This window comes from Branchiostoma belcheri, unplaced genomic scaffold (assembly GCF_001625305.1).
Source record: "Branchiostoma belcheri isolate BF01 breed outbred unplaced genomic scaffold, Haploidv18h27 scaffold115, whole genome shotgun sequence".
Lineage (NCBI taxonomy): Eukaryota > Metazoa > Chordata > Leptocardii > Amphioxiformes > Branchiostomatidae > Branchiostoma > Branchiostoma belcheri.
In genome coordinates this window covers 487,333-508,904 of record NW_017802547.1, presented here as the reverse complement: position 1 = coordinate 508,904, position 21,572 = coordinate 487,333, and the positions used below count along the sequence as shown (strand labels likewise).

Here is a 21,572-nt window from a genome sequence, read left to right as displayed (position 1 = left end):
CAGATAGATATAGATGAAGATATCATATACAGATAGATATAGATAGAATAGATAGACAGATAGAAAGGTAGATAGATAGATATTAAAGAGAAAGAGAGACAGAGGTAGAGACTTGCTTTTTGACCGCATACAAAAGAAAACAAATATATCGAGGAATGGACTTTAGTTTGCTGCATCTCAATTTTAATTCTCATCTCATTTTGTTAATTACTTCATTAGTTAGTTAGTCCATTGTGTTAACTAAATATGCATCTCTGATTTGCTTTCTTTTCTTTTTCAATTTTGTTTCATCTTTATTTGCAATTCATGTTCGCTAGAAATATGTTATCTGGCCCAAAGTAAGTATAACATCAATTGTATTTGAAGGAAAGAAATTTAGGTTTCTTTGTTCTCCCTCACATTCCTAGATAATTTACAACAATCTAATTCTTTTTTAGGGCAAACAGAAAATAAACAAAATATCTGAGTAAAACACGGAGTTCGAGTTCATTCAATATTCACAAGGAATGCCTTAAAGTTCACGAATCATACCATTTTTGTGTGAAATTGAGAATGTTCTTTAAGCTCAACGGGACGGTGACTTTTACTCCACTTGCGTCATAAGGATGACTGAGGAAGCAGATTCCCAGGAAAGCCATATTGCTTGTTTGGGATTAACAATTATTCATTTCCGAAGGTTTCACAATCCGCTTCCTTATCATGGCTAAACCTAATAGCATTCTCCTTGTCTGACTTTACCTAATAGTAATTGTTATTTAGATTGGCAGTAGGTCGACTTCCACTAACTACTTTTTGGCAACTGATTTTACTATCTTATCAAACTTCGACGTCAGGCAATCTAATAACAGGTAGCCATCTTGGTAAGGTCCATTAGGCTCTCTTGGCCTTTGAAACTAGTTCTGATCGAGTCAGAGTGTTGTCCGGAATGCGCCTGCAGACTACCTACATGTATGCCGTGTCCATTCAGTTTGTGAATAGACTTCGGAGTTTACGAAGAAGAGAAATACCACTTTATTACATGTAACGTTCACTGTGCATTCTGTGCGTTCAACATACATCTTCAGCCTAACATAAGTCTTCAGCCTAGAAATGTACAGTCTGGTCTAGTATCAATAGTAATAGCAAGTAGCTATCTTGGCAAGGTCCATTAGGTTCTCTTGGCCTTTGAAACTAGCTCTGATCTAGTCAGATTGTTGACCGGAATGCGCCTGCACTCCTCATTGTTTGCCTTGCCCCGCGGTCCTTCTCCGTCTCTGGCATTTCGGGTTAGATCAGATGGATGCGCCCGTGCGTCCCTCCGGAACAGACACCGTGGTATATCATGAAAGAATCATATCACATCCCCAGACTGCGATTCAATAGGAATTCGTCCCGAGGGCATTGCCAATACTACCGAAAGATTGAAGACCTAAAAGTGGAGGAGCGCGCCACCGAGGCTTAGTGCAAATCCAATTTATTCCCTTCGCCCCTCGAGGGTATTCTTTTTTGGCCATGCACAAAGTATGTCAAGGAATACGAAACAGGCTGAGGTAAAACCAAGAAGGCCGTTTCCTCTTTAACGAGGTAGTATCAGATGACCCTAAACCTTCAGCGGATAGAATGTAATCTACCGTTCAACCACTTGAAAGCCCATTTCAGTGCAGTAGTTGGTGAATGGCATTAAATTGTAGCTATACAATAACCTTCTGCTTATGGCGTGGTCTCATTCGTTGTAGGCGTTGTAGTAGGATTTTGATGTCGTAGAATGTACAAGTAGATTCTGCAAAATACCCAGCCACCCACAAGAATCTAATACAGCCTTTTTGTAGCAAGTTAGACCATGTTTGTACACCACTTGCACGACTATACCAAGTACACCATCAGAGTTGCGATCATATCACGATCACACTACAAATATGACCATGTTTTCAGTTGCTCTGATGTTACAGGTACGGCTAAATAAGCTTCTTATCTAAATAAACGGAAGACGTAAATCACATACTCCATCCAAACCTCGATTGTATATGCGACGTATGATTCTGATATCACGACATAAAGCGAAAATGCGTGGGATGTCTTTTCAGTTTCCCCACTAACAATCTCACAATCTGGCAATCTTGTACACCAAGGATGAGACACCATAACCAAAATTGACCCACCCCCCGGTCAAAATCCAAATCTTACAGAAGCTTTCTTTATCTTCTTGCGTAAGTTTGCGATCTCGCTGTCAGCAGTCGAGCTTGTTTTTGGTGAAATTGCTGACTTGGGTTATTCTTTTCTCCTGTGAGTTTCCGTGTCAGAGCATGACTGATGATATGCCGAACCCACCAGATAAGTCACCCTAGGCAACATGACGCCAAAGTAGGACGAACAGAGTTTAATACATGAGACGTATCAGTCTCTCCGTGCTCTAACATCATGTTTCCTCATCCCCGCTGATACACTCAGATCTCTTCCTGGTAGTCAGACAGAATTTTCCACGAGCTCACACTGTGGTACTTTCAGTTCGACACGCTGCTTACAAATTTGTTCAAACGATGACATGTGATTCTTCTCAGCGATGGTAATGATATTCAACGTCAGTGTACCTCCAAAATGCAACAAATAATTCGAGATGATATACATTTGCTACGGTGCTATCATCGTCATTGTTGCTTGGGGGTGTTATTGATATCCCCATGATTCAAAAACTGCTCAATATAACCGTCATATGTCCCATTGCACACCTGCAAAAAGTCCCCCAGGACATACGGCAATCAATGTGATGAATGTCCCACTCAGACTAACCCCGGACTTCGCCGGTATTTGGAGTCCAGAATGGCGGGTATGTTTATGTAGCAGCTGTTGGAACCCCGGTTGTTGACGGGTAAACCTTTTAAAACACGCTCTTCTCGGGAACTAAATCAAGAGATTATCACATAGACGTATGGTGTGCCATTGGGTAAATAGCGTTAGGCATGATTATGTATGTTGCCTGTCCCCCGTCGCCTCGCTGACAATGTCTTTGAAAACTCTGTAGTACAGGCGTGTACTCTGCATTTTAACAATATTGTAACCAACGAGCTTACAAACGGTATTGCCTGTTATGTTTCGTAGGAATATATTATTAGATGGGCGTAACCCGTTGATGTGGATAAGTAATACAAATAGATCGAAAGGATATAAACTATTTCTGACGCGATTGATATAATAACTTAATCACTGAAATACCTTCACTGTATATATTTTGTCCAAATGTGTTGTCAAAATAAGCCTCGCAATTCAGCCATCACGGCTGCCAGGAGGTTTGTCGGTGCTCGTATGTTCTTGCTTGCTTAATAAACCAGGCTACGCAATAAACAAGCTAAACTCTTCATTATCTCTCTCTCTCCAGTGTTTGTCTAGAGCCATCTTGCTTTCACCGGAAGGTACCTAGTCATCACTAGTGGACTAACCATGATGAAGATGGTACCTATAACAGTCGTCATGCAGTACCTGGTCCTCTGCGTTGTTGTGCTGGTGGTGTCCAGATCTGTGGGAACGACCAAACCCATTCCGACTCCTGGCCTCAATGCTGCTTTGGAGAGTCGCGCAGCAGGCAGACCTAAAGAACTCCTCCTCGAGAGGAACGACCGGTACAACGTAGCAATATCTAACCACAGTTCCAGTAAAATTGTACAGAATGAATACCGCAAAAACGTTTTCAAAGCGACACACGCTATCTCTAGGACACGTGCTGAGCCCGACGCCGAGATCCGGGTCCTGATGAAGATGACGTCCCTCTCGTCACGGTTGTCACTCCGGCGCAGCGAACGGTCTGCGTATGAACAGAACCTGGAGCAGGAGAGCTCTCAGCTCTTTCAAGAAGGTTCTCAGCTGTTTCAGGTTATAACCTGCATCATTAATGTGACTTGCAATATGGGAACTCCCAACTCAGAATGCACGTGTGTAAACGATCTGGACGCCTTCGGGCAGCCCAAGTGCACGCTCCCGAAAGCACGAATCACACACAAATCGAAGGTGACAATCGTGCCAATGAACCTGTTCTGTGCCGGGGTCGCGCTTCCTCTAGTGGACGATAAGACACAATACGACGTCCATGCTTCGTGCAGCATCTTCGCACCCCAGGACGTCTCCTACAAGGTCAACTTCATCAAAGAAGACTTGGAACGGGACGTTAAGACAGGAGGACTTATCTTAAAGTACAAGGCATGTCTAGAGCCGGAGAAGAAGAGGTAGATTTAACATATCACATTGGTCTGTTCATTAGAGAGTCTACGGGTAAATACAAGGTATACGGTGGGGCATTTACGATACGATTGTTGATGATCAACAAGATGATGTTGAGGAACTGTGCGAAAACTGAAGTGGAAGAAGATTGCACTGTTTGGGGTACATGAGAGGCCAAACGTGTTATGGGATTATATTATCTCCTCAAGACAGTACCGTTGCAATAATAGTTTGCCCTCTCCTATAGGATGACCTGTGATGGAAACACCTGTGCTTAGAGAGTGATGCCACCAACTGTATCATAAGAAACCCAACTCAAATGTGTAGCTAATATCAGAGTAGGACTTTTAGAAAGTGGTCTTTTATCATGTTTTGGCACTCGTGTTAAACGTAAGCTCTCAAGCTGAGAACATTTATCGCCATTGGATAAAGTTTGAATTAAGGAGTTGTTCATCGTTTTTCATGACCCCTTTAGTTGATATGATGGTTCGTAAATAAAGCAGTTATGTCACACTTGGAATGTGTTTTGTCTCATTTCCACCGCGTTGTATATTGTTTTATACAGCTTGGATAAATATATTTATTATATGTTTTGTCGGTGAAATATATTTGATATCTATTTTCAAACAATTCCAGAATGAGTTGACGGAAAAATAGTAAAATTGGTTATGTACGGAATAATATGCCAGAAGCCTCAATGAGTTACCGGTGGGTTATCGAAAATTCCTATTAATCTGGATCATTGCCAAATTGTGGTAGACGATATACGAGAGACCTTTGACCGTGTATTTATTTCATAACCAAATTTAAAGGTAATTAAAATAAGTAGCAATAGTAGCAATAAACTCCATGGCACATTTGATCAATAGCTAACGTCACGTATCCGTGAGGTCTAGTATGAACGAAGTCACGGGTCTGTAACCGTAACTCTCGCGAGATTACGTTCGAAGTGATTGGTCATTAATTATCCTGATGAAGGTGACAGTGGTCATTGAAAATTTTTGATTTCTGTATAATCCTTGTGTTGGAATAAATTTCGACATTTTAGTATTATTAATACCAACACAAATCAACTTTTATGATAAGTAGTGATAGGAATTGTCTCAGGCCCTTCACCGCATATTTTATCATATTAATGGGATCTGTGTAACTTAGCCTATGTAAATATGTTCGTTCAGCAAAGCAAAAAGTAGTAATAGTGTAAATATGCATTAATTGATTTAACCACTTGGAACACCATGCATGGATAGGCAACAGGGCTGAATTTTCACGATCTGGTCTGAGTGGTTCTTCAAAGATAAAGATGATTTCAAACGTCTTATACGTATTACACTGGTAATCTAAATATGTATTAATAACATCACTGTCACTGGCAATATTTCATGTTCATCTTCGTCGCTGATGATCTATCAAAGAGTCTAACAAGTCCTGCTCAGTCACAAACACAGAGCCCTTGGTGTATGAAGGGTATTGGTAGTGTATCGTGTACGATAACTAAGTTAATATCTCTTTCAAAGAAAATCGAAAAAACACTGCATGCATATGCACAGCACTTCCAAATATGCCACCAAGCCAATAATCATTCTAATTTGACAACTGTCGCCCACATACTCAATTTAAGTTTAAGTATGCTATTCTAAAAATATATAATCAATATGAAGCAGTGCCGACACCTAACTTGTGTTACACAGAACTAAAGAAGCTCTCTTATTATCCTTATAGCATTACTTCTGCTGATGTCGAGTCACCAGTTTCCAAACCGGGGCCCGGCCGAGATGTTTGGAGTTACGAAAAATCAACAGTTTTTATCAGAAAAATAGTAAGGCAAATAGATCCATTGTTAATTTTTTTAATCTTTTGGGGCTTTTTTCTGTCTTTTATACCATATTTTTCGTTCCATAAGACTGCCCGGCCGCGCGGGTCCCGGTTTGGAAATGTGACCACAGCATATCCGTACCGAACACATAAAAGCGAAACGGTCTCGGTTACTTGACTCCCAAACGGCGCCGAATATTCGAAAATCGATCGCAGTATAATACGTCACAATCAGAGAAATTGGCAGATAGCTCTTAATTTCAGATAACACTTGTACTACAATTAAGTACACAATAGCGACCCTCTGACAGCTAAATCAATCATGGGTTTGGCCGTTTATTTCACGCTCTCATAGAGATAGGTGTTGCCCTCAGAATACAAAAGTTGCACAGGACCAAACTGTTCCTAAAGCCTTTGTCACACAACAACGACATACCCCCGAATTTGTTCCCGAACTCCAGCCGACCTGATGTTCGAGGGCATTCTGGTCAGATTTAGGCCACGCCTACCTTTTGATACGAATCGAGTCAAATTTGAGTCAAATTTGAACCCCGAATATGCTAAGAACATTGCTAACTTACTCCCGAGTGGTGGGCTGATATTTTGCTAACTTTCAGCGAAGCACCAGCCAGCCAACTATGATCGAACCTCCCGACCAAATCCCGAATCTTTTAAACATTTTGAAACATTCGGCTGGCGCAGCCGAATAGCAGCCGACTTCGCCAAACACCGTCCGACTTTGCGCTGACCCCCTCCTAATCATGGTTGGGGTCGTTCGGCTACTGTTCGGAAGGCCGTATTTGTGAATGTGTGACAGGGGCTTAAACTTTGTCTAACGGTGTCAAAAAGTTTGCAACCCTTGACAATAATCACGCATTTAGATGCAAACATCATTATTTGCCGTCCAGCTGAGACAGTGATTGAACAGAGAATTACTATCACCTGACAGGGTATAAATCACGTAGTTCGTACGATGGCTTTCCTCGTGCGTTTGTGCAGCACTTGACTGCAATTTGTGAAGGCGCCAATCGAGTGATTTTTATTTTTTTCCCGAAAGAATGAGAGCTTTTGACCCATGATATGATAGGTAATAACGGACGCGACGGTTGACCAATTGCACCGTACGGCCAATGTGGACCTCCAGGATCTGGCTGGCAGTATTAACGGGACATCATAAGAATCGTGTGGCCTTTCAAATCCATCTCCGCTCTCCGGCGTCTGACACAGTAATATGCCATATAGTTGATGTCAGGTGCGATACCGTCCTGGCAAAGGTGACCATACGTCAGGAGCGTTGGAGATGCCTTCTGCTTTAACAAACATATTTTTGGATGAGAAAGTGTCGGTGGACTGTAAAAAAAACGTCGCAGAAGATACAGGCAAAATGTTGCTATATGTGGTACATCTAAACTATATGTGTAGATTACACATCATTGGATGACCACGGAAGAAGGATATGTATTATAAGTTGTTTTTTTACACTTACGCTCAGAATCATTAGCTTTGGTCGAGACAGCTTAAGTTATCATTTTGTTTTCTGTATCTGTATAGGTGGTGTAACCGCCCTTCGGCATAACACACCAGCTTCTGTATCTGTATATGTATAGCCGGTATAACCACCTCTCGGCGTACCACACCAGCCTCTGCATCTGTATAGCCGGTATAACCTCTCTGAACTGAACGACCTACCTAACCTTAGCATGTTTAGCCGCAAGCATTGTTTAACAGGAAAGTTATCAAGTGAAAGATGAACCTACTCTACTGTGGCAACGGTCAACACAGCGACAGTTCTTGATGAATCGAAATGTAGTAATCTTGTGTAAGATATCTAAAATTAGTCTACTACACAGACCCGTGTACCACATCACAAAACTGAATTTGAATAAAAATGTATTGATTTCGAGTGTACATTGAACTGTATAATTGTAACTATAAATTTATACATTTCTTCATTTTCTTGTAATACGTCTGTACTTTTTGTGCACTTGGACCAGCCTTTACCAGACAATACAGAAAAAAAATGTTGGGAAACGTAAATAAAGTTAACTTATTTCTTACTTTGACTAATGCATCTCAATAGCAATGATGAAGTAAGTTTACTTATGATAGAAAGTGAACACTGAATAGACAATTTAGCAATCTGTTGTTCTTGTTAACAAGAAAACCCGCCACACTTATCACCTTGAGTTGAGTGGTGCCAGAAGATTGATCAACACAATTGGCGTTTCTAAATCCCCACTCACAGAGCACTTACAGGCGCCAGCAGCCTGGAAAATCAGCCCAGCCACCGATGTCTCCAACGGGTCTTTGGTAGACTAGCTCGCACCCGACCGTTCGGCAACCCAAGGGCTAGATTGGGCCATGTGGATGTGATTATATGGATGACATCCCCTGGGAAAACCAAAACTGACGCGAGCGTGCAAATAAACAAAGTTTGGCAAAAGAAGTTTCCTTTATTATGAAATCTATGCGGTCATAAAGGTTGAACAAATGACTAAAAACACAGTGTATGGTGTGGCGAATAATAATGAGGTCTACATGTTCATTTCCTCACATTTTGTTCTTTTCCTGCAATGATTTTGGCATTCAATGACATTAGTATCGCTTTCCAGTCCTTATTTAAACATACGACATATATTCGCTCATTTGTATGATTTGCAGTTATTTTTTTGGAAACGGACGAAATTCCATGCGCGCGGATGTCATCCATATAATCAAATCAACATCGCCTTACATGGCAAGCAAATAATGATATACATGTTATAAGTGATACCTGCGCTATAGCTCGTCATGGTCAATCTATCAGAAAAGTTGCTGACAGGGATTGCTGGACTAGACACTGATGTTTGCCTAGTTCAATTATACAAAATCGAAATTGATACCACCGGTTGTAATTGGGTGTCTACGGGTATAATACCACTGTCTCAAACCAATTAAGTTGTTGGAACTTTCCACATCGAGCGGGGTGAATGCGTCCTTGGAAACTTCTAAAGCGTGTGTTCATTTATAGGGTGGGATATCGATGTTATAACTGTGGTTTCCTACAGATTTTGGGCCTCGCCCTGTTTCGACAACGCAGAAAACACCAATGATGGTTGGTGACACTGACATGACAGGGAGTTAGGTCAAAGCTTCTAGAAAGCTTCCAGAAAAGGTTATCTTATTTCCTGTCTTCAAATTTCCAGCCATATGTATATCAGTTGCCTTAATTGAGCCTTCCCTTTTACTAATGATAACTTATTATCATCATCATATCGAAAGTTCTTATGATGAATTTTAAACATCTTTTGGATTTGTCATATATCTGTCGTACGATCTAGCTTAGTGGTCATTTGGATTTCTATTGAGCAACACCGTTAAATAAACTCCACGCCTCTATATGACATGTTCGCTATGATAGCAAGTTATCAAACTCACTTTGAAAATGTCCCCAAGATCAGTGGTAACTTTTGAGGCAACTTGATGACATTTCTGTAAGCTTTCCTGGAGTTTTTTCTTGACCAATCGCAACAATATATTGCAGTTACATGTAACGTCAACGGCAGGTTTTGGGCCAGTCATTATATTGGTCTGCACATATTTTTTTTCTGTTATAAGTACCCAATCTCTTTAATAAGATACAGATACAGAGTAAACTAGCTCTAACAACAGCGTTGCCATTTTAGATGTGCACTTCGACCGCCTATATACATGTACCTGTCTCTATATCAGGATAACGAAGTTCAAACGACGAAGCGTGCAACTTTGCAATCGTGTCCTTGTTATTTCTCAGTCAAGACAGGTTTCACAATTAGTCGTTATTAAGTACAATCTCTGTATATATTTGGTGAATGGTCTGGAATTTGCTGCATAATTTACATGTATGGAGAAGAGCTGGAATGAAACATGCTGCATTCCGTAGGTCGCAATTTTTCGTTTTATTTATACAGATGAGTAAAGAAATATATAAAAGGAACAATTTAATCATGAAAACAATTGTGCTACTGACGCTATGGCCGACGCAATCTGTTTGCACAATAGTACTGTACGTAGCAAGATAACGTATGATAAGAAAAAAGATTTTCGCTACATATCTGTGTTGTTAGAAATTCAACATACCTTACTAACAACAAAACATTACAAAAGTATCTTAACGGCATTTGACGCAGGTTTAGGGTAGAATAAATATTCTAGATGAGAAAATCTGTCTGATTTTCGTCATCATTGCATACTTAAAGCAGTTCAAATATCCCCAAAAGCAAGCTAATTTTTAGTTGCACTATCAAATTAATAGCTAGAATCAGCCTAGAATATATTACAAAAGCAACAGTTTTCCCTCAGCGGCGTCACATTTTGCGTCACTATACCATGGGAATGGGCTGATTCAACTAACTATATTTTTAAAAAAACCCCAGAAAATTGACTTTTAAAAATCTCGCTTTGGGTGCCTTCAAGTAATACGCAAGGCACGGCCTTCCTCAAATCCTAGGACCTGCCCATAAATCTCACGCGTTCGTCTTATAAGAAGTAACGACGTTTTCTCAGCTCATATGGGCAAACAAAATGGCGGAGTGCGTGCAAGCTCAAAGGTCAGGTCCATATTGCGATCTAATCAACACCCCGCTCGACATTTGTTATATCTGCAGATTATTGCGCAGATTGCATGAGCTGAACTTAGACCTTACGGAACAAAGAACCATGTGTCTCGCAGAGGAAGAGCTTATTTGATATTTCCGTGACATGGGTGTCAGTTCTAAGGGCCAGGCTAACGTTAGCGGCATGAGGTAGGTAGGTGGGAACAAAACTGTGCCAACTATTATTCCGTCTTCCATGGTTTACAAAAGAGAAGTCAAACCATTCAGACATAGTTTTAGACGTAGCTATAGTTTTAGACAATTACATGTACCTTTCATTAAGTAGATTTTGAAGTTATTTTGTACTCTGTTTCTTTGTTCTTTTATCTTTTTTAGCTGCAGTTAGTTTTCGGGTAGGAATTTGCAATAAACTTATCCTATTATTTGCTGTACTTTTTACTTCAAGTAATTATTTTTGTGGACTGCATTAAGAGTCGGAATGTTTCTTTAAGCCTAAACATTAATTTCAAAATTGCAACGAATCTTGACCGAGGTACATCTACGTGTTATAGTTAATATTATTTTGACACCCCCATATTGTCAACGATCAGATAATCAAGGAAACAAACTGGTAAGGTTGTGTACAAGACAGGGTAAAATGCTTATTCACCCACAAATTCAGTGTGGCGTACATTTTATCTGCTTGTTAAATTTTCAACATCAAATAAACTCCAAATTCCCCCGAGGGTAGAAAGTAAATCAGATAGCTGTTTAACTCTCCTAGTTTCGCCGTTTCATTTAGTCAATTATGATTACTATTTGCGCAAAAAGTTTGACCCAACGTAACCTTAATCTTCTCTGAGAATATTGACGACCTAGGTATAAAATTCCGGAAGATTGCCCTGACATCGGGGACTTTTATTGGTTATGTTCATCTAAAATCATCCACATGAACTCAACAACGTAAATAAAGATGTCAATAAATGTCACCACTCGTGATGAAACGCATAATGAAATGTATGAAAAGCAACCAGTGGCAACGATGATGTCCCGTAGTGCAGTTGGCTAGCATCTACCAGGCATCGGGAGACGGCTGGAAAGAGTAGAAATCGGTCAAATAGAGAGATAACGCGCGCGCCGAGGAGTTGGTCTGCTAGAGAGTACATTTTTTCCGCACCCCAAAAATGTACTCTCTAACGGACCAATTCCATCTTCTCTCCTCTTGCTAGCTGTCTCCAGAAGCCTGGTAGAGGCTACAATTGCACCTGAGCGGGAGCAAAAACTCTCCGAAGATTTTGCTTTTCTTTGGTATACTTAAGAATCCTTTCGCGTTCTTTCCCAATCCGTTGATCCCTTTTGACACATAATAGAGGCTTTCATCGGAGAGTAAAGTCAGAGGTCTTGTCCCCTGGGCCTATTTGTGGCTGAGATAATATCTTTTTACCGGGGTTCTCGCTGCGTTACAAACGATCGGGGTGCGGGTCGGGGATAAAACATCAATAGTATTGGACGTTTTGAAGTGCTGGCGCTTAAGGAAGGAATACAGGAGCCGGGGTTGTCCATATACTTGTCGCTGGTCATTAGAGCATGGTTGATACAGTAGGGCACACTTAGATCCACGACATTACACTGCTTACTAGTTTCTCGTAACAACAGCTTCACTTGGCTCAAAGTAACTGTGAACAATGTAACATATCTTTGGATTACACAGTTGGGAAGCTGTTTTAAATCCATGGAAAATATATATTTTGGTATGTCTGCGTAGTGTGTATGTATGTGTCTTTGTCAAAGTCTGCACAACAATGTATATGTGTGAGTCTGTGTTTCTGCAGGACCATTGGGTTAGGTTGTATAATGGATATGGTTGGGTTTAAATTGTCCCAGAGTGGAAAAAAGTCATTAATCAATTCTACATCTGGTAGCTAACTAGCCCACAAACTTTTCATTACATGACCTCCTTGACAGGTGACAGCTGGCGTTTTTCGTTACATCATTTCCTTGACAGTTGTTTCCTTTGAACGATAAAGAATGGGAAAGCTAAAGGAGATTTCAAATGGGTTATTTTGCAAGAAGGTTATGAAATATCTTCAACTCCTAAAACGTCGACAGTACGGTTTCATGGAGGTCTGAGACCGACGAAATCTTGTTCAAAGATTCGAAACAGACACTCTATAGTGCGTGGCAACAATCAAAGATAGTCCATGCTCCACAATTATCGATGATAACACCTTAGGTCGCGTAGACATTGCTTCACTTACGTCTCAATGATTCTTTTGCCAGGATGTAAAACAAAAGTTTGATATAAGTTGGCAGTTTTGAAATAAGTTGACGGTGTGCTAAATTGAAGAGGATCTTCATGGGTGTGTAGATAGGACAATGCTCATGGAGGACATAAACGCTTCTATATCGTACTTTTATCTTGGAAAAGATTAGTTCTCACCACTTGTTGTTGAAAAGCTAAATCCTCTATTAGCAGTATGGCTTACACAGTACAATACCACACATCAAGCGGGGGTGTGGGTCTAACGATCCGTCAGGCCTGTCAATATTTCCTCAAGGAACAAGGCTGATGGATATGATGGAAAAACCGATGTTCATACTGTCTTCAGATTATCGATCTCTAACGTCAAACCGTTGTACCGGAGATCGACATGTCTTCATCCATCAACTACACAGCCATAGGCTGTTCGATGGTCTCCATGGAGATGACCCCAGGTCACGTCATCGAGTGATGATCAGCAGTTTTATGATGAATGGATGCCATGGATCCAAAACTTCGACAGGAGGACAACGATTGTTACCGTGTAAGCTACGTACATCACAGCTTTGTTTTGGCAATGGTGAATGATTGTTCGGAGCCGGTTAACTATAATAATATTGTACATGACAATACGTGACATCCGGAATCGCATGTCTCACTATGTTGCAACAATATCTAATTACATGTATGTTATAGTTACTTTAGTTTGGGGCAGTGACACCTGGCTTCAATGCATGCACAGTGAACCAGTAATACCAAGCTTCAGAACACATTGAACCAGTCATAAATAATTGCCCTGATAAAGATGGTAGACGGTTATCGAAACGCCGGCTCTTGTTAAAAAATAAGTTGTGAAACAAGAACTTTGCTTTTCAATTCATTCACCATGCTGATGAATTTATTTACGGAAAATTTTAAGTTCTACACCACGGTAAAAACAAAAGCTGAGGTGTAGATTACACGCTTACAATTGAGTTATTCTGTCGAAGTTGTGTATTTATGTTCGTTTTTTTGCCTTGTTCTTTTTAATTTCCTTGTTTCAGTTTATACATCTAGAGAACATATCAATTTGCTTACAACTTGAATTTTGATGAACCACTGTTCCATCTAAAAATTTCTATCAAATTTGGAATTGAAGATACTGCACGATAAGTAGCCATTTTGGTACGTAGCTATGTATTTCTAATGTTTTGCTATTGGCTAATTTACCATGTACACCCATATAAGGCAATAATCAGATATTTTGAAACACATCTTTCATCTGGTTGGCTATTGAGGTAACATGATCACCCGAGGGTCCAGATGGTTAAGCACAAGCTGAAGCACAAATATTCACTCAGTAGATGTGTTCTCTTCTCAGTACTTTTGTTTGAGTCAGAGTTAGGGTGGTCTCCACGACCGATCATTTTAAATCCAGATTGACGCCGTGGTATTGAGATATCTCTTACATAATGGAAACCTAATCCCATGCAACATTTACTATGAATCAAGTTCAAACAAAATGTCCTGTTTATGTGGTATCCTTTCAACAGAGTGAGAAGATATTTGGCGAGTAATGTCACACTTCAAGCAGTTTAGATCTGTATCACTGCTCTTTAGCTGTCATCTGGGATCAAGGTAACGCAATGCCTTGTGGGTGTAATCATCATCACCGCCTGAGCGGGGTGGAGCATCACAGACAAGTCCTCCTCAGAGCCATAATTCTTCCTGTAAGTTTTGAGGAGAAACAACGGCACAGGTGGTCCCTGTGCGAACTGTCGAGGGACGGGATAATTTTCCATTAATAAGCATCTTTCTGGATACGTTCCCCGGAGCGGGGCTCCTGTCGAGCAAGATAAACGTCACACTGTGATGTCTTCAGGCAGGTAATCAGTTGGGCGACATCCTGTTAGTTCTGATAGTTAACAGAGGAAGACATCAACGGAAACTGCCGCCTGTATGTGTTTCAGATTCGTCGTTTAAAGCTGCATTACGTAACATTAGGACGATACAAAAAGTCAATTTTATGGTCAAAGTTAGTTGAGTCAACCCTACCACGTTGCAAATAATTGCCATTTACTGGTTACCTCTGATAGATAACAGAGAAAGACATCAACGGAAACTGCCGTCTGTATATATGTTTTAGATTCATCGTTTAAAGCTGCATTAAGTGACATTAGGACATTACAAAAAGTCAATGTTATGGTCAAAGTAAGTTTAATCAAACCTACTAGTGCAAATAGGTACCATTCAAGAAGTGGAGATGCCACAAAATGGCGCCCTACGAGTGTGTTCAAAAGCTGCGAACACAGTTGTCAGTCATGTTTGTTTACATCTGGTAGTTTGAGGTGGCGCCACTAACTGAGTACCCCTCGTGTGGACTGTATTTAGCACCAACCAGAAATGTTAAACATGTGAGAAAATTGCTCAAACATTACTTGAAAAGTGTAAGTACAATCACACGAAGAATTGTAAACTAAAATATTGTAGTTTTTTTTGCAAAAAAATGTTACATAATGAACCTTTAAAGGACGATAGGTAGCCCCCCCCCTCCAAAAAAAAAACACGCCAAGCTGCTATAAATCTAAGATAGATATGTTTTTACGTCTCCTGCTGCCAAAGCGTCTAGCTCGTCTCGTCCTATTGTGCTCAGGGACAGTGGAAGGAAATCACATCCCAACAATGATAAATCACCACTGCACACTGTAGCCGGGTGGTAATAAAAACGGAATGATTCGGTGGTGGTACAGAAACGGACAGGGAATTTGACTTCAGTATCAAAAGTACTTGATATTTGTGATATAATGTTTTTTTAGTTTTGGTCTTGCGTTTCTCACAGAATCTAATATATATGTTACTCTAAATACTTTTTTCTAAGGTAAGTCAAAAGATAGGCTGTACATCAATATGTCAGATTACCGTCAACACCGGCTGTTCATTTTAGAAAGCAAGATTTAACCCAGGCCATCTGTAAAGGCATCGCTCACATGCTGGCCAAAGCGGGACACAGCTTATTTCAGTAGCCGTAAGCTGGGCGACCGCTGTAAACTTTTGATAAATGTTGGAATAGAAAAAAAAGTTTGTAAAAAAATGATCAGAATTATAGAATGAGACAAAGGGCTTTCCTTGGCTTTATCCAAACAAAGTTTCATCTTGTATGTTTATTGTAATAAAGATGATTTTAAAACCCCACCTGTTGTGTAGTTCTAATGTTAAATTATGCTGCTTTAATACCTCCTTAAAACTTCATAGCTCCATGTTACACTAACTAACCACACAGAGTACTGAGTACTTATTGCTGCCACCTTTCCTTATCCGAACAGTTGCTCATTTTTGGCACCAAATGGCTCCAGCTTCAGTAAGCAGATCCAAGTCCCTAGGAGGAAGAAGTTGCAAATCTTCAAGATCGATATCCATCTCTTGGTACTGAAGACGTGCTTGATATCATAACCCTGAGGATAAAGGATTATTTGTCGATATGAGGTTTATGATAGGATATTCATCATGTTATCTATTCCTGTCTTCATTCCAAACACGCGTGTGAAACCAAGTGTGAAGTTTAAGATTCATTGTTTCAGCCAATTCAGATTTCAACAGTGCTTTAGAGTTTCAAGTTTCCAATGCTCTAAAAATGAGACTTCGTTTTGCTGGTCACTCATGGAGGAGCAAGGAAGATATTATTAGTGACGTCCTTCTCTGGGCACCTAAACATGGGCATGCGAGTGTAGGCAGACCTTGCACAACTTTGTGAGGACATACACCAACTGTGTGAGGATGCGGGCTGCAGACCGGAAGACCTGCCCAGGGCTATGCAGGACAGAGAGGACTGGCGGAAAAGAGTCATGAACATCCGAAAAAACTCTCACGACAAGATGATGATGCGTTGGTCTTCCTGTCTATCGCCCTGTCTGTTGTTTTCTTGAAACACTGCTAAATGCCTGACAGCCTGACTGTTTTCTTGAAACACTGCTAAATGCCTGACAGTCTATTAAGCCTGGTGGTTGATTGCTGGACTGGTCTCCGATATACCGTGCTAAGAAGGGCCTCAGCCTGTCACGGGTATTGACCTCAAATAGGAACAAAATGAATTGGGTGTAGCTTTCTTCGTCAAATCAAAAGGAAATCAATTTTTGAAACGCCACCACATTAGTCAAGTGTTGTCCCTGTCAGTTGTGACCATTCTTTTTATTTATGGTAGGTCTTTCTTTGGATCCAACTCAAAAGCATGGATAACTTAGTCTGTTGAGAGAAAGGATATCGACCGCTGAACTGACAAGGAATGCAAATGTGTGGAATTTCTGATCTGAAGCCTACAAACACGAGATTCACTTGATTTATGAAGATTTGTAAGATGTGGAAGGGTTGACAAATCAAGTGACTATCACCCCAAATAGGTGTAAACTGTAATTTCCAAGGATTTTGAGTCGGAAGCTTGACCACTTAAGAAGCAGGTGGTAGTGAGTAAGTTTGGGTGGAGAAGAGTGTACTGACCAGGTCTACATCAAAATGCGTCTGATTCAACCCCTTGAACACTGCTGACTTACTCCCGAATGTTTGGATGGTGACGCAGTCGAACAGTAGCCAGCCTCGTCGGATACCAGCCGGGAGTCCAAATCTCGCGAATGTGCGACAGAAGCTTATAATTATGTGGTGATTAGTCACCGCCCTTCCCCGTGTTTCCTTTATGCTGGAGACACATTTCCAAGCCGGGGCCCGACCGGGCAGTTTGCGGGATGGAAAAGTATGATACACAAGACTACGAAACACAAAAAATCGTTGAAAGGATAATCATAAGCATGATTTGTACATGCATTGTTTTTATCTTTCTTTAATTGTTACTCCAGCATGCATTGGGTTTGTATCGTCTCATTTACACCCTAGGAGTTGTCAGCTCTCGTATCTCCTTCCGAACTGAATATTACGCCCCACGAACGCCCGATAACTACCGGGTTGTAATTGCTTGTTAGGCGGTCTCATTTGTACCTCACTCGGGTAACCCGGGCGTTTGAAAGGATGGCTTGATCACCCCGCAAAACGGAAATCAAAACCCAATTGCAGCCTGTCTCTTTGTTCCAGGAAAGCCGTACATTATCTCCCTCCTAAGTAATCAAAATCAATACAGATAGATGTGCGAGACCCTCCACATTCCAGGAAGAGTCAGAAAGGTGAAATGTCGTGTTTAGAGAGGGCAAATTTGCATAGATGTTAACCGTTACGTAAACTAATGACAATTAACGTTATCACATAGTTCTGACACCCTGTTAAGAAGTTCTTTTTTTATTTTTGAGATAGATGTGCAAGACCCTCCACTTCCAGAAAGAGTCAGAAAGGTGAAATGCTTTAAGACAGGGCAAATTTGCGTGTTTGAAGTGGGCATATTTGCATACGACACCGTGCTAGGAAGTACTTGGAAGCTAAGGTCATATCTAAAAGCCTTGAAATATAGTAAACGAGATTTTGAAAAGTTAATAATTATTCATCCCTGTGAACTTCTCGCTGGTTCTGTCTACACAGGATCCCACGTCCAAAGGCAACAGACACGTGTACAGCGACCTCGCTCTGGCGACTATCGGTGATTCTGTTCCCGGAGCGCCAGTAACAAAGTACCAGAGAAGGAATGAGCCCGAGCCGAAGAGAAACCATCGCTGCCGACACCGCGGCTGGGGACACCGCGGCTCCCGACACCGCAGCTCCTGACACCGCGGCTCCCGACACCGCGGGTCGCGAAACCGCTGCGCTCGTGGACTGCCGGTGATTTGGCGGTTAGCTCGTGGCGCGAGACCATACCTGATAAACTAACAACGTCACGTGCGCCCCCTAGCAGCCAGCATATGCTGTTCAGATTTAACAGCGGTGCAGCGGACAGTCAATGATCTATAGTGACATTTGCCCCTTCTATCTAGATAAGCAGCGAAACCGGATTTGGTGTGTAAAAATATCACTTCAAGAACAAACCATTCCTTTTAGGTGAGACCTTATAGTATATTTTGAAGAAGCTACTTTCTACTAAATGCCTAAAACGTGTAATGTACAATGTATATGTATATATATCGATGTGCCTCTGAATACTTCTGAAAAACATATCCATTAAGCACGGTCACCTTACTTCTTAAAGCATTGTCGCCTGTCCGTCGGAAATATGTAGCCTTCCCAACTCTAGACGACAACCCGGATCCTGACACGTCCACACTTATTCGTAACCAGACTTGTTCAGACTGTCTTTGGTGTCGGTACTTTTTACTGTGATTTGGACAACTTGAAATTTACGAGACGAAGATGCATCTTTTCACCAAGATCATCGTGATCATCGCCCTCGTCACTGCAGTTGATTGTACCTGCAAGTGGCAAGGCAAAAGTATGTATCAAACATTAATTTCTTCGTTTTCTGAAATTTGGTGACGTGTCTGCAAAAAAGGATACATATGAACATTACGTTTTCTGGGAAATTAGTATGCTATGGACCTTTGAAAAAAATTTGGTCAGTTGACTATTAGTGTTTACCATATTACACTATTCGTTGTATGTGTGAGTCATAGTGTGCATGAAATCTTCTACAAAGCCGAGTCTGTTGATGGTAACCGCTTTCACCAAAAATGCGCCACAACTGTAAAAGTAAAGTTTAAGAAAATCACACTCCAAAGATAACGTTACACTCATTTATACACGTCGTCCATAAAAATTACTTGGTGTGGCCTAACCACACAAACTATCACAAGGACATTTTAGTAGCATCCATCAGAATGCTTAATCATAAGAGACTAAGAAAAACATTTTTTTCACACGAAGTAATTAAAGGGGTGCTATTTTCTCGAATGTCATACCCACAGCAATTGTCCTGTTATGAGGGCTTTTGGCTAGTCTTTTATAATAGCCTCCGGCTAGTTGGGCAGTCCTGGCTGTATACAGTTAATAAATCAATTTGAAACCCCAGCATGCGAGGATGGTACCCGGATGGTGCACTGCCATCCTGACCCCTGTGACGTGACGACCTGCCCAGGTGATCCTGACGCTACATGTGTGTCTGACAACTGTGGCGGCTGCCATGCCAACTTCTACATCAGGGAGGGCGTGACAGCTTGTAAGTTAGAATAAATTTCTTTATAAGGCATTTAATTCTGATAATTTGTACATCATCATATATCAAGATAATTTGTACATCAGTGTTGTAAAACTTCAATGGTCACAAAGCAAGAAAAACATTAACGTTTTCAAGGCAGACTTTGGTCTTTTTTGCTACAGTCTTTGCTGAATTCATCAATATTTTCATAAGCCGTCAAACCGGATCTTGCAAAACCAGGGCTTACGGAAAATACTCGGCTGTGTCTTTGACGTTGCTAGCTAAGCTGTCTAGCACATTATACTACTAAAATACCCCCATTAATATCCTCATAAATGATAACCTAAGCGGCTGTGCCTTCTAGCGAAAAGCATTACTTTATTCAGTCAAGTTTACATAGACGTGCAGACGAAGGACAGACTTTGATGCAGGCCACTCGCTAAGCTGTGGAGGCCTAATCAAGTACAAGTATAGGGATAGTTAGAATAATTTATCCTGTCAAGTTTACCATGTAGACCTAAGCATTCATAGTGTCAGCAACTGTGTAATGATATTTAGACGAAACAAACAAGGCATTGTCTTTCACCGAGCAGGTTGTGAAGACTGTTGTGGAGGCTATGCACACCCGTGTGACACCGGCCTTCCATTCGCACTCCCGGACATGTGCTTTTGCCAATCAGGCCTGCTGTGTTACCCTAACCCTAACGACGTCACTAGGGGTGTGTGTATGACCCAGGAGGAAGTGGATGCCTTAGGAGGAATGCCTCCAATACGTGGTTAAAACTCATGTATAAGCAAGAAACCGAAGCTTAAACTGAATTTCATGAGTTTTTTTTGGGGGGGGGGAATTTCTTGTTTAGAATTCTCGCTGATTGTTCCCAAGCATATTCCCACTGGCTCCCATCACACAACAGACATGCATATAGCAGGGAATTGAACACAGGAAATGAGATAACCTTTGATAACCTGTTCCAGGACCTTTTACCTTAAGTGCACTACATGTGTGTAGCATGTGGAAAGAATTGTGAAAACACAAAACAGTCTTACGAAAAACAAGAATAGAATGATAGAGCCTCCTTGGGATTCAAAAGTTACGTTTAGTAAGTCAGGTGTTACGAACATTTACGTCCCAAAGCATAAAGTAAAGTAGCAGGAAGTACTGGACGAATAAGCTATTTGGTGTATTGCATATATTTGAAACTTTAACAGAAACACTAATACACTATGGCTAAACAATGCGGTTTTAAGGGCATCAGAAATGTACTAGTCTTGTCACCCGCCAGGAGATTAAAAGGGCTTATCTATTTTTACTTAGTGGGACCGTAAGATGTACTCTAGAATCTTATGTTTATGGAACCAATAAAATAATCGTTGGTAGAGAATATTACTGGTTATGCCACGTTTAACATTATAAGAGTTACAAAAATATCAATATATACTCAAGATTTAAGGTTAATGAATACATATAATATACATAAATATAAAAACGTAAACATATTCTGCCAATTATAGCAATATTGGGTTATAACTTGTTACATGTATTAAAACACTTAATCTGTCGAAATTGTTATAAACACACACATATAGTCACAATAAATATAATCTCAAATTCCCCACATGTATGCTAATAATTGAAATAAAGTAACCACTAAAAGGCAGACTTTTATCTCTTTTGTTGAACTCTATATTATTTAGTCTTCGTAATCCGTAGGCGTAGGCA

General features: G+C 40.7%; 2 protein-coding genes across 3 annotated transcripts in view; both read left to right on the top strand.

Moving 5' to 3' along the window:
- The window catches only part of LOC109462324, a 12,616-nt gene extending 8,059 nt beyond the window's left edge, over positions 1 to 4,557 (top strand). For both annotated transcript variants that reach the window (XM_019758853.1, XM_019758854.1), the window contains exon 2: positions 3,353 to 4,557. In XM_019758853.1, the coding sequence (XP_019614412.1) occupies positions 3,415 to 4,197 (783 nt within the window). In that variant the 5' untranslated portion in view covers positions 3,353 to 3,414 and the 3' untranslated portion in view covers positions 4,198 to 4,557. The remainder of the gene's footprint in view (positions 1 to 3,352) is intronic.
- Positions 4,558 to 18,953: 14,396 nt separating this feature from the next.
- On the top strand, positions 18,954 to 20,861 carry LOC109462325. Its single transcript, XM_019758856.1, has 3 exons — positions 18,954 to 19,150; positions 19,727 to 19,873; positions 20,446 to 20,861. Exons 1-3 carry the CDS (start codon positions 19,072 to 19,074, stop codon positions 20,631 to 20,633), a joined length of 414 nt encoding a protein of 137 aa, XP_019614415.1. The 5' UTR covers positions 18,954 to 19,071; the 3' UTR covers positions 20,634 to 20,861.
- Positions 20,862 to 21,572: the final 711 nt, after the last annotated feature.